Source organism: Mesoplodon densirostris, chromosome X, assembly GCF_025265405.1.
Source record: "Mesoplodon densirostris isolate mMesDen1 chromosome X, mMesDen1 primary haplotype, whole genome shotgun sequence".
Lineage (NCBI taxonomy): Eukaryota > Metazoa > Chordata > Mammalia > Artiodactyla > Ziphiidae > Mesoplodon > Mesoplodon densirostris.
In genome coordinates, this window is record NC_082681.1 from 6,387,194 (window position 1) to 6,401,059 (window position 13,866).

Sequence of the window (13,866 nt, forward strand, 5' to 3'; positions counted from 1 at the left end):
AACTTTCTTGATTTAATTTAAAATTAAATTTCTTGATTTAATTTAAAATTAACAGTTTATGAAAAACTACCATTGACAACAGTATCAAAATATGTAATACTTAGAGATAAATTTAACAAAATATGTGCAAGACATACTCTGAAACCTAACATTAAAGAAGATTATTAAATTAAAGAACATTAATTTAATTAATTAAAGAACTTTTCTGTATCTCTATCTTTGGGTGGTGCTTACACAAGTGAATGGGTTTATCAAAACTCATAGGACTGTGCACTAAAAAATGGTAAAATTTACTGCATGTAAAACATACTTCATACTTCATACTCCAAAAAATTAAAGATCTAAATAAATGGAGAGATACACCATTTTTATAGATTAAAAAATTCAATATTGTTAAAATTTACATCCTCTATTAGTTTCCTATGGTTGCTATAACAAATTACCATGAACTTGATGGTTTAAAACAATACACATTTATTCTCTTATAGTTCTGCAGGCTAAAGGTCCACAATGGGGTTCACTACATTAAAACTAAGGTGTCAGCAGGGCCATGTCTCCAGAGACTAGGAGAGAATCCATTCCTTGCCTTTTCAAGTTTCTAGAGCTGCATTCCTTGCACTACTTTGGGCCCCTTCCTCCATCATCAAAATCAGAAGGGCAGCATCTTCAAATCTCTTTCTCTGCCTCAATCGCATTGCCTTCTCCTCCTAATAGTATCTCCTTCTGCCTCCCTCTTATATGGAAACCCTTGAATGCATTTAGGGCCTGCCTGGATAATCCAGAATACTCTCCCCATCTTAAGATCTTTAACTTAATTACATCTTTTGCCATATAAGATAATATTCACCTTTTTGCCACAGAAGGTAATATACACAGGTTCCATGGATTAGGAAGTAGGCATCTTTGAGGGACATTATTTAGCCTACCATACTCGTCAGATTATTCAAAAGATTCAATGCATGTAGTCCCATTTTTGCTTTTGTTTCTCCTGCCTGAGGAGACATATCCAAAACAATATTGCTAAGACTGATGTCAAAGAGCATGCTGCCTATGTCTTCTTCTAGGATTTTTATGGTTTTAGGTCTTACATTTAAGTCTTTAATCCATTTAAGTCTTTAATCATTTCTGTATATGGTATGAGAAAGTAGTCTAGTTTGATAACATCTTACACTGTCAGAATGGCTATTATAAAAAAAAAAGACAACAGATAACAAGTGTTGGTGAGGATGTGAAGAAAAGGGAATCCCTGTGCACTGTTGGCAGGAACATAAATTGGTGCAACCACTATGGAAAATGGTATAGAGGTTCCTCAAAAAATGAAAAATAGAACTACCATGTGATCCAGCAATTCCACTCCTAGGGACTTATCTGAAGAAAACAAAAACACTAAATCAAAAAGATATATGTACCCCTATGTTCACTGCAGCCTTATTTACAGTACCTAAGATATAGAGGCACCCTAAGTGCCCATTGATAGATGAATGTTTAAAAAAGATGTGGAGTGTGTGTGTGTGTGTGTGTGTGTGTGTGTGTGTGTAATGGAATATTACTCAGCCACAAAAAAGAATGAAATCTTGTCATTTGTGACAACATGGATGAACCTACACGGTATTATGCTAAGTGAAATAAGTCAGACAGAGAAAGACAAATACTGTATAACTGCATTTATATGTGGACTCTAAAAAAGCAAATTAACAAACATAACAAAACAGAGTCATAGATACAGAGAATAAACAGATGGTTGCCAGAGGGGAGGAGAGGAAGGGAGGAGAGAAATAAGTGAGGGAGATTAAGAAGTACAACTTACAGCTACAAAATAAATGAGTCATGGGTATGAAATGTAGTGTGGGGAATATAGTCAAAAATAATATAATATCTTTGAATAGTGACAGATGGTAACTAGACTTATTGTGGTGATCATTTAAGAATGTATAGAAATATAGAATCACTATGTTGTACACCAGGAACTAACATAATGTTGTAGGTCAATTATACCTCAAAAACAAACAGACCAATAGAAAAAGAGATTAGATTTGTGGTTACTGGAGGTGGGGGTTAAGGGAGGGGGAATTGGATGAAGGCAGTCAAAAGGTAGAAACTTCCTGTTATAAAATAATTAAGTATTAGACAAGTATTTTACAACATGATAAATGTAATTAACACTGCCGTATGTTACACATGAAAGTTGTTAAGAGAGTACATCCTAAGAGTTCTCACCGCAATGAAAAATATATTTTTTCTTTTTCTTTTATTTTGTATCTATATGAGATGATTAATGTTCACTAAACTTACTGTGATAATAATTTCATGATGTATGTAAGTCAACTCATTATGCTGTATCTAAACTTACACAGTGCTGTATGTCACCTATATTTCAATAAAACTGGAAGAAAAAAACACACAATAAAGCAAGGCGCAATAAAGTAAAGCGCAATAAAACGAGGTGTGCCTGTATGCATTTAAGGTTCCACCATGTCTTTTCATGGCTTGATAGCTCATTTCCTTTTAGTGTTAAACAAGATTCCACTGGAATAAATAATAAACCACAGTTTATTTATCCATCCACCCATTGAGGGACATCTTGGTTGCTTCCAAGTTTTGGCAACTATGAATAAAGCTGCTATAAATATATAGAAAAAAAAGATTCAGTGCAATGCCAATGAAAATCCAAGCAGCCTCTTCTGCAGAAATGGACATACTCGTTCTAAAAATTATATGAAAATGTAAAAGACCTCAAATGGGGCAGAACAATTGTGAGAAAGAACAAAGTTGGAGAAACTATACTACATGCTTATACTGCATGTTTTCATGGCTTACTATAGAGCTACAATAATCAAGACAATGTACGATTAGCATCAGGAGAGACACAGAACAGAATAGAGTCCAAAAACATACCTGTACATACATGGTAAAAGGTGCCAAGGCAATTCAATAGAGAAAGAATTGGGCTTCTATAAATGGTGCTGAAACAACTGGATAGATGGGAAAAATGAACCTAGACTCTTAACCTCATAGCATATGACAATCGTTGCTAAGGAGGTAGAGCAAATGGAACCCTCATATATTGCTGATAGGAATGCAGTGTAGCCACTTTAGAAAGCACTTTGGTAGTTTCTCAAAAGTTAAGTATACCCTTACTCTACAGCCCAGCAATCCCATACCTAGGTATTTACTTAAGAAAAAGGAAAACGTATGTCCACACAAAGACTTGTGTTCAAATGTTCAAAGCAGCTTTATTTATAATAGCCACTGGAAACAACCCAAGTGTCCCAAAACTGGTGAATGGTTAAACCAACTGAGGTATGTCTATTCAAATGGAATACTAATCAGCAGGTAAAAGGAACAAACTAGGGATGCATGCAACAACATGGATAACCTCAAATGCACTATGCTAAGTAAAATAACTCAGACTGAAAACACAACACACTGTATGACTCCACTTATTTGACATTGTGGAAAAGGCAAAAGTATAGATACAGAAAACAGATCAGTGTGATTACCCGTGGCTGTGTTGGGGGAAAGGAAAAAGGACACGAGGGAAGATTCTGCTGTGACAGAACTTTTCTGTATCTCTGTCTTTGGGTGGTGCTTACACAAGTGAATGGGTTTATCAAAACTCATAGGACTGTGCACTAAAAAATGGTAAAATTTACTGCATGTAAAACATACTTCAATAAACCTGGCATATCTATTGATCTACCTACACATATACAACTTCCATGGCTAACATTTACTGGCTATTTATGGAATGTCAGGTAATGTCACTTAAGCCTCACAACAACCCTATGAAGGAGGCACTTTCCCTATTCCCATTTTACAGATATGAAATGAAGGCTTCGAAGTTAAATAACTTGTCCAAGCAGCTAGAGGCTCACAGAGCTGAGATTCAAACTAAGATCTATTTGACTCCAAAGTCCTTTGAATTGAGTACTATACGATACTCACTTTATACTAATAACTCAACATTCCTGGAAAAGCATCTGGATAGATATACACTGAGGTCTAACCATGCTCTCCAGTGGAGAGGATTAAGGACAGTCTTTACACTCTTGCTTATGATTGCTGATTTTTCTGCAAGGTACATATACTACTTTTGTATTATGAGAAATAATGTGAGAAACTTCAACTGGAAAAAAAGAGGGAGGTTTTAAGGAGATGGGACTCACAAAATTCAACTCAGAAGCAAACCTCCAAGAGTGTAAACAATGGTGGGAGGACCATCAGATTTGGAGAGATTGCTAACTAGAGTGTCTATATAGCCTTTTATTAGCATACTAATACTTTCACAGTATTCTCTGCTACAAAATCAGGGTAATATGTACCCCATAAGGTGGCCGTGAATATAAGATGAATATGAAAGGTGCTTTAGGCAAAGCATTAAATTGGTGGTTCTCAAAATTTTTGTGTCAGGACTCCTTTACATTCTTAAAAATGACTGAGGACTCTAAAGAGCTTTGTTTATATGGGTTATATCTACTGCTATTTACTGTATCAGATTTTAAAACTGTTATTTAAAAAATATTTATTAGTTCATTAAAAATAATAATAAACACATTACATATTAACATAAACAACATAATTTTAAGGAAAAAAACTATTTTCCAAAATTGTTTTTAGAGTTTTGCAATTTTTAAAAAATGTCTGGCTTCATAGCAGACATCTAGATTATATCTATATCTGCATTCATTCTGTTGAAGTATGTTGTCTGGGTTCAAGCATATGGAGAAAAAAACTGACATCACAGAGGTAGGTCGTCAGAAAAGAACTGAGTATTTTAATTGCTCTTTCAGATAACTGGATATTTTTCTTCGACAGGACACCAAAAGTCAACAAGTGGTAGTTCCTTGCTGTGGAATCTGAAACGCTATCAAGGACCTTTTTATTTTTTATTTTTTTGGCCACACCTTGAGGCTGACGGGATTTTAGTTCCCAGACTAGGGAATGAACCCAGACCCTAGGCAGTGAAAGCACCGAGTCCTAACCACTGGACCACCAGGGAATTCCTTCAATGAACTTTTCGTAGTCTGCTACCTTAAAATCCACTGGTCTCTCTTGCACTTTGAATGAATCTTTTATCCCTGCATGATTATAACGCCAAATACGTCTACCAGAAAATATTGGTTCACTGAGTAATGAAGATCTTTAAATGCTGACACACTTCACTATACAATAGCAACAAAAAATCACATTAGTTAATATCACAACCCACTTCATCAGAAATCTTTTAAGTTTTGGAAGGCTGTCAAGCTCATGGTGGTGAATACAACTTTTCAGAAATTTGGGTTTTCCCTTGAAAGCTCAAGTTTTACCAAGCAAAGCAGAAAACACCATCAGTTGTTTTCCTCGAAGTAACAGGTTCACTGGCATTTCTGAGCAAACGTCTGTCAAATACCCTAGTACACTTAGCCAAAATCTTGTCTGTTAGCTGTCCTTCCAGGTAAAAATGGCATTCCGTGAAAAAAGCAGCTTGCAACCTGGGTGCATGAGTGCTTTCCCTTGACTCAATGACTACACTTCAGTGTACAGCAGATGGCCTTTAGACGTCCTTCCTATTTCGTCACCTGGAATATTAAAATAGCTGTGTACACAAGAGTCAAGACTGAATGAGACTGGTATTTTTTCTGCTTTATTAAGGAGATTCTTAAGTGAAGCAGACTTCTTTAACCTGCAAGCACACTATGAAGCATCCAATGACAATGAGTACGGAATACGATTTCCTGGCACCAGCTTGATTTGTGCTCAGTTTACCCGCCACAGTGCAAATGTCAACCCAGAGAAAAAGGCTGAGAACATCTTAGTATTATTATGAAAATAGTTCTGACCTCGCAGACCCCTGGAAAAGTTCTCAAGGCCCCAAGGGGGTCTGTGAAAAATAGTCTGATAACCGCTACACTAAATACATGTTAGTTATGATTACTCATGCTCAGAAACAAGGGGAGGCTTTTACAAGCTGCCACAAAGAAAAAGAGAGCTACCACTGAAAGATGGCAAGAGAAGAATGACTTCGTTCCTAGACTTCGAAGAAGAAAAGGGCTTGAGGGGGATTCACGAGCTAATAGAAATGGAGTGATCACCACAAACAGAGAGTTACCAGCCGAGAGGACTTTTTCTCTCTGATAGCAAAGGGGATATCACAAAATCTAGAAAATCAGAACCAATATGTCAACCAAAGCCCTCGGCTACACACATCATTACCAGAAACAATGGACTGGAAAACAGAAAGGACCTTTAAAAGAAAAAAGTGGGGGGAGAGTAAACCCTGTAAGCTAAATTCATTATCTTCCCTAAAAGAGTTCTCTTATTTAATAGAAGAAAAGAGTAGTGGAAATAATAAAAATTTAAATGTTGGAAAAGTGAGTATTTTATGATTTTTGACATAATTTAAAGGGAAATTAAGAGCTCTGGGTCTATTACATAAAAAAATAAAAAATATAAAGGAAACAAGATGAACTTACAAGAGGAAAAATAACAGTACAAAATATAACTCCTTCAAATACTGGTGTTGGAAAAATATGAAGAGGATAAAGTATCCTGGTATTAGTTTTCTACTGCTGCCATACAAAATTAGCACCAACTTAGTGGCTTAAAAAGCACAAAGTATCTTTACAGTTCTGAATGTTGAAAGTCTGAAATGGTCTCACTGGGCGAAAATCAAGGTGTCACCAGGGCTGTGATCCTACCGGAGGTTCTAAGAGAGAAAGTTTCCCTGTCTCAGCAGCTTCTAGAGGCTGCCTCATAGCTTGCCTCATGACCCCCTGCTCCAGTTTCAAAGCTCCAGCACTCCTCCCCACATTGACTCTCTCTGACCTCCTCTTCCGCCTCCCTCTTCTACATTTAAGACCTGGGATTATGGACCCAGCTGGAGAATCCAGAATAATCTCCCTGTTTTCAGGGCAGCTGATTAACAACCTTAATTCCAGCTGCTACCTTAATTTCCCTTTACCGTGTAATGGAACATATTCCCAGGTTCGAAGGATTAGGATGTGGGCATATTTGGGGGACGGGTGTCATTATTCTGCCTATCACAGGCCTAAAATAAGAAAGGTCACTTACTGGATTAAAAAATAAAATCTAAATCTGTTGCAGTCAAGACTCACTGTTGCAACCAATGACAAAAGTCAAACCAGGGGCTTCCCTGGTGGCGCAGTGGTTGAGAGTCTGCCTGCCGATGCAGGGGACACGGGTTCATGCCCCGGTTCGGGAAGATCCCACATGCCGCGGAGCGGCTGGGCCCATGAGCCATGGCTGCTGGGCCTGCGCGTCCGGAGCCTGTGCTCTGCAATGGGAGAGGCCACAACAGTGAGAGGCCCACATACCGCAAAAAAAAAAAAAAAAAAAAAAGTCAAACCAATTACAAGAAAGGAGATGACACAGGTTTATTGTGACTGAGTAAGGACAAGAGAAGCAGTTTACTAGGACAGTAATTTGATCAATTAGATTTCAAAACAAAAAGCATTAAAATGACTAATAAAGAAAATCTAAATAATGAAAATCTAACAACATGACCATAGAATATGGAAATAATCTGACAATATTTCTTGTACAAATATACAGAGATATTTTCATTGTGGGCTTCTACATGCTACTATTAAATCATGACAGATAAAGCAGACAAAGTTCCTAAGGAAATTATGGAAATGAACGCTAGAGTAGATAAAAATAGCATGGTTCTATGGAAGCAAACAAAATATGCTTTCTTTACATGTATACAGATTTTTTCCAGAGGGGAAAAAAGGATCATGGGGCACCAATACAAAATACACACAAATCTATCTTAAAACTTTAAAAACTGTTTGAGCGTGTGGGAAAGAAACAGTCTCTGCCCTGAAGATGCTCAAAGACTAACAGGAGCAGAGGGGGATCAAGCAACTATATACCATGGCAAACTGGGACATGGAAGGTTCATTTCCCTGGGAGATCTGGGAAAGAAGGTGGGGTTTGGGGATAGGGAATTCCAGAAAAAGGGAAGAAGATTTTTTAAAGCATGAGACAGTCTTTTGTACCCCAGGAGACTAGAACACGTGGAGTACGTTCTGTAAATCTTGGGGTGTGGAGTGCTGGGGAGACAGGAGAAAAGGCACCAGAGGAAACAAGGGAAAGGTAGAATGGGGGATTTGAATATCAAAGTAAAGTCCTTAGAATTTATTACTAGGCAATAAGGGGCCACTGAAGACTTTCTGAGCAAAAGAGTGACAGAAGGTAGAGAAGAGTGTGTAAGGTAGGTTGTAGTTGGTAGAGACTGGAGGCAGAAATTCTACACAAGTCATAATAAACTGACAAAATAGACTGAAAATTGCCTAACCTGGGACTTGCCTGGTGGCGCAGTGGTTAAGAACCCGCCTGCCAATGCAGAGGACACGGGTTCGAGCCCTGGTACGGGAAGATCCCACATGCCGCGGAGCAACTAAGCCTGTGCGCCACAACTACTGAGCCTGCACTCTAGAGCCTGTGAGCCACAAGTACTGAAGTCCGCATGCTGCAACTAGTGAAGCCCACACGCCTAGAGCCCATGCTCCACAACAAGAGAAGCCACCGCAATGAGAAGCACTCGCACCACAAAGAAGAGTGGCCCCCGCTCGCCGCAACTAGAGAAAGCCCGCACACAGCAATAAAGACCCAGTGTAACCCAAATAAATAAATAAAATAAAATAAACCATGATAACTGTAGGAAAAAAAAGACTGATAAAAAGCTCCAAATATAAAAAAAAATTAACTAAAAATAAAAATAAAAAAGCCTAAACTACTATGAGTTACTTTTCAAGAAACATTCAGACCAGAGTCCAAGTATAAAAACAGACTGCTCAATTCTCCACAAATCAGCAAATGGAGGTTCCAATGGACATTCTGGCATCAAACCACTACTTCCTTAATTTCACTTTTCCAATTACACCTTAAAAGTGAATTTACCCCACTTTCATCTGAGTCTGTAATGCCAGTACAAGATCACTAAGTAGTGTCACGTGGGTCAAACTACAAAGCTAGTATCCTCTCTGAAATGTACACAGAGCTTTCTGCTTGAGGCTCAAATTCCCTCTCTCCACCTTGGGGGGAAGGGAAAAAGGATTTAGGGAGGGAGGGAATATACCTAGTAAAGAGATGACACTGTGTGTATAAACGTTCTATTATCTTGTTTTCTTCAAGTCAAAAGAATGCAGCTGGACTCTTTTTAGACCCATCAGTTTTCTCCAGTGAAAGCCACTGGCTTTAACTGGAGCAGGCACACATGCACACACACATGCTCTGGGTGATACATCCCTGTGAGCGCCTCTCTGTCTACAACTTTAGAGAATAGCTCCAACTGACAAACTGCTAATTGACACCCTCCCAACGTTTTAAAGGAACTGCACCTCTTACACTGAGCAGAACCTTACGAACAAAATTTAAAGTCATTTACTGACAAGAAAGTACAAAAGCCAAATAAAAACAAATCACTCTTGAGGAGGACTAGACAGAGCCCAGGCCTGTGGGAACTGTTTCCCAGCTGTGTGGTTGTGCGTGGGTCACTCTCTCCTCATTGGGTTGCTCCTATATCCACTCATGAAGATAAGGGGATATGAGAGCCCTGTGTAAATGATGGATTTTACCCATTTTAGCTGCTACTAGTATTACAAAAGAGAAAAGTTATAACAATCTCATTTAGCCATCATTTTTCTCACTATTAGGTCATAGGTGACAAACTACGAATCGTCAGTTAGAAAGAGCCTGTCTCCAGAGTTGAAGGCTTTCATCTTAAATTCTAGTCTCCTCGTACAGGCATGGCCTATGATCAGGCAAGGCAATTAGAAACCCCAAGCTCGGGGGCTTCCCTGGTGGTGCAGTGGTTGAGAATCTGCCTGCTAATGCAGGGGACACAGGTTCGAGCCCTGGTGTGGGAGGATCCCACATGCCACGGAGCAACTAGGCCCATGTGCCACAATGACTGAGCCTGCGCGTCTGGAGCCTGTGCTCCACAACAAGAGAGACCGCCATAGTGAGAGGCCCGCGCACCACGATGAAGAGTGGCCCCGCTTGCCACAACTAGAGAAAACCCTCGCACAGAAACGAAAACCCAACACAGCTAAAATAAAATAAATAAATAATTTTTTTAAAGAAAGAAAAAGAAACCCCAAGCTCAATACTGGGAAGCTTCACTCCCAAAGACCCAGGAAACTACCTAAAATGCCTCCAATCCACTGTCTCTCCCCTACAACAGAGTTCCCCAATGGCTCACGTCTATCTGTACTCAACATCCACTCACTCAGCACATTTATCGAACACCTCACCATCCTGGCCTTCAAAGAACTCACAGACAAGAAAAATATGTGTGTAATTAGCAAGTAATGGGAATGCTATTTTTGAAACCAGAATTTCTGCATTCAAATGAGACGTGTCTCCTTTAAACAGTCCCCCTGGGAGGCAATGCACTAATTCCACTTCCTTGCTCAAACCATCTTTGGAGCTTTCCTCCTGGAATCGCCTTGAGAGCCTGCAGTCCGTTCTTTTGAATACCCCCAGTGGTGCCAAATCTTCACTAAGAGTGGATTTTTGGAAATGGCCAAAATCAGTGAGAGCCAACTTTAGTGGATAGGATGTGTGATCAAACTAGGCAGCACTATTTTGGTTAAAAAATGATATATGATTATAAAGCAATGAGATGGATTTTCTTACAGGATTTGCTTCCAAGGAAATTTAAAATGAGTAACAAGGGGTATGAGCAATGGAATAGGTATATATTTACCTTTTCCCTAAGTAACTTCTCTGAAAGATAATACTCATGTAGATGCATAAGCTCGAATATAAGGTTTACTTTGCTTAATCGCAACTCATAAATAGAAGGCTCCTTAGTATATTGGACCTCCTGTGCCACGGCTGGGGTAGGCGGATGTCACTAAATCAGAAGGGGGGCATGCATACCGGAAAGAGCACAGGTTTCAGAAGGAAACCAACTTGTTCGACTCCTGACTTGGCCCCTCACCTCCTGTGTGACTTCAGGGAAGTCACAAGCTAAGACTCTGCAAAACAAGGCTGATATCGAACTCAGAGGGCTGTTGTAAAGGTTCAAGATAATGGGTGCAGAGACTGATACTGTGCCTGGCACATGGTAGGTGTCCCAGAAGTCATAGCTATTATTAATAACCTCAGTATAATCAACAAGCTTTTCTTACTATAGGTAGTTTGAGATGACAGAATGACAGATAAACAGACATTTGGGTGGTGAAGAGTTCATTAACAGAACCAACATACACCCACTATTGATGGATCTGGAGCCTGCTTTAAAGAAAAACAGTAATGTGTCAAAAACATTTACAGTAATTGTTAAAATGACATGTAGTATTTTTAAGTCACATGACAAGCGTTGCCCGCAACACCCCTACCACACTGACCTTTCAGCACTGTCTTAACACACCAGGCCCTCCCATGACCCCGCACCTCTGCATACTTTGTCCCTTCTAAGATGCCTTTCCTGCCCTCTTGTCTGACAAAAGCCTATAACTATATCCTTCAGAATCGAGCTGTGGAACCATCCCTGTCCACGCTAGACAGAATTAGTGGCTCTGCCCCTTGTGTTCCCACAGCATTTGGTTCTTTGGTTCTTGTGTCTGGAACGCCTTGTCCCGTGTTGAATTTTAATGTTTCCATTTCTGCTTCTTCTGCTGGGCTCGAGCGGGGAAGGACCACGTCCCATTCACTCTTGTACTTTGGGCGCCCGGCACATCCCTGGCACACAGTAGGAACCAGGGAGATGTGTGATGAAGTAATGCTTTACATATACTTTACAAATGCCTCTTAAAGGTCAGGTAGCTGCATGTTGTTAATTACCCACAATCACATTCATTTTTCCAGACTTCGAATAAGAGACAAGATCACTCACACAGACTCCAGAATGGCTTTAGATGTTGTAGCATATGGAAGCTTCGAAATGCTACTGACCTCAGGACTTCATCCCCACACGACGGAATGCTCAGAGCAGCGTTCCTCAGCCTTTGTCCCAGTCCAGGACACCTGCGGGATGCACCACACTCCATCTGGAGCTCACTGCGACTGACTCAGAAGTTCTAGCACAGTTCTCACAGCCTTCGAGCACTGCCTGGCTACCAGGGCTGAAGGGCCTTCTCTGAGCCAGCAACTGCACAAGGCAGCAGAAAACCCCAAGGCTCCATGGTGGGGACAGGGTGCCGGCTTAATGCCACCTACTCCCAGATCTCTACCTCCCAGGAACACCTCACGATCCAAGTTTGTCAATTCCATATACTTCTAAGAGTTTGCCTATTCAATAAATAGGGCTCCCTAGCTGTTAGGAAGCCTTGGGCATTCAGGGAAGGACTTGGTGGGTCTGGGGTGTCTGTTTCAGCAAGCCTTAACCTATGTAACTAAAAAGAAGCTCATGATCAACCAGTTCTGAGCCAGATGGAAATAGGCAGAGGGTCAGCTGGCAGTCCTGTGCATCTGAGTGTTGACAGTTGTGAATCATTCTCTGTCCGTGTAGTTTTCCAGAGCCTTGGCAATACAGTAGCGGATTCAGACTCCCAAGATCAAAAGGTTGGAAAGGAGGTCTGGAGCCATGGCCCACGCCTTGGGGCCCACCAAACCATGACAGTGACTATTCCTGTGACATACACAATCCACAACGTCAAGGCAGCCATGGTCTGCTTAGTTTCATGGTGTTCCCAGCTCTCCAATGGAATGGCTGCATTCTGAAGGAGAGAAGAAGGTGAGAGGAAAGAGAACCAGGCCGCAGACCATGACTCTGGAGAGTGAGTCGTTCGTTCATTCATTCATTCATCCATCCATCCCACAAATACTTTTTGAGCCAGGTACTATTCCAGGTATGCAGGATACCATAACACGCAGAGTCAGGGCCCTGCCCCCATGGAGCTTAGAGTTCCATAGGGGAGACAGGCATTAGTCAAACAAGCACACAGACAAATACAAGGGTACGGATGAGTGTATGATGGAGGAACACAGCACACTACACAGACTGTACAAACAGGGCTCAGTGTGCTGGGCGGGGAAGTCAGAAAAGCTGCCCTCAGCAAGCAACCAGTGAGCTGAGATCTCAAGGAGAAACAGAAGCTAACAAGGTAAGGAAGAGAGGAGGAGAAAGAGGGAAACACTCCCGGCAAAGAGAACAGTATGTGCTAAGGTGCTGGGCTAGGAGGGAGGTGTTGAACTGGCTCTGAATTCCAGGAGGGGAGCGAGGCAGCAGCACCAAGGTTTGAGGCCCTGGCACAAGGTTCCCTCCTGTCTACAGCCCTCGGTTTGCTGTTCGAGCTGTCTGGAAGGTCCTCCTCAGCATGGAACAAGACAAAAAAATAAAGAACAATGTCAAAAACGAGGTGTGCCCACAACACATGACACACCACCAGCTGAGAACTGGCACCTGCCAACATTAGCTGGCCACCGTCTTAGAAGTCCCCACTGTGAGGAAACACGGCTCTCTCCCCGCGACTCAGCATGGCATCAGGAAAATGAAAACGAGAATGGCATCCTATAAAATACCTTCGAACTTTTCAGGGAGATGTGCATCTCAATCCCAATGGAATTAAAGGGTTGATAAGTACTCTGATGTTGACTATAAACCTGTTTGGATACCTGGTATTTAACTGTCATTTTCCTGTGCCAATTTCCGGGGGTGGGGCGGTGGGGGGTGGGGGCAGAAAGAAGCTACTACAGGAAAAAATGGTTAAGGATGTTATCTGGGCAGCACTATTTTGTTTCAGCAAGTGTTAGCCAGTTCCATCACTCCAGGCAGCTCTTTGTGGCTTCGGAATGATCTGTCACCTTGCAAAGTTGTCCTGGAACTTTCTATTTGTAAAGCGCTTTGCAATCAATCATTAATTTGGCCTCTCTATCCTGCTGAGAGATTATACTCATTCTGCCTATAAA

The 13,866-nt window shown here is 40.8% G+C and overlaps 1 protein-coding gene across 2 annotated transcripts in view; it reads right to left on the reverse strand.

The window, feature by feature from the left end:
* TMEM185A (transmembrane protein 185A) overlaps positions 1-13,866 on the reverse strand; it is a 34,920-nt gene that overhangs the window by 19,335 nt on the left and 1,719 nt on the right. Inside the window, exon 2 of one of the 2 annotated variants that reach the window (XM_060086976.1) lies at positions 11,911-12,674. The exons of the other annotated variant lie outside the window; for it this stretch is intronic. Coding sequence (XP_059942959.1) covers positions 11,911-12,005 — 95 coding nt within the window. The 5' untranslated portion in view covers positions 12,006-12,674. The remainder of the gene's footprint in view (positions 1-11,910; positions 12,675-13,866) is intronic. 2 annotated transcript variants of the gene reach the window in all.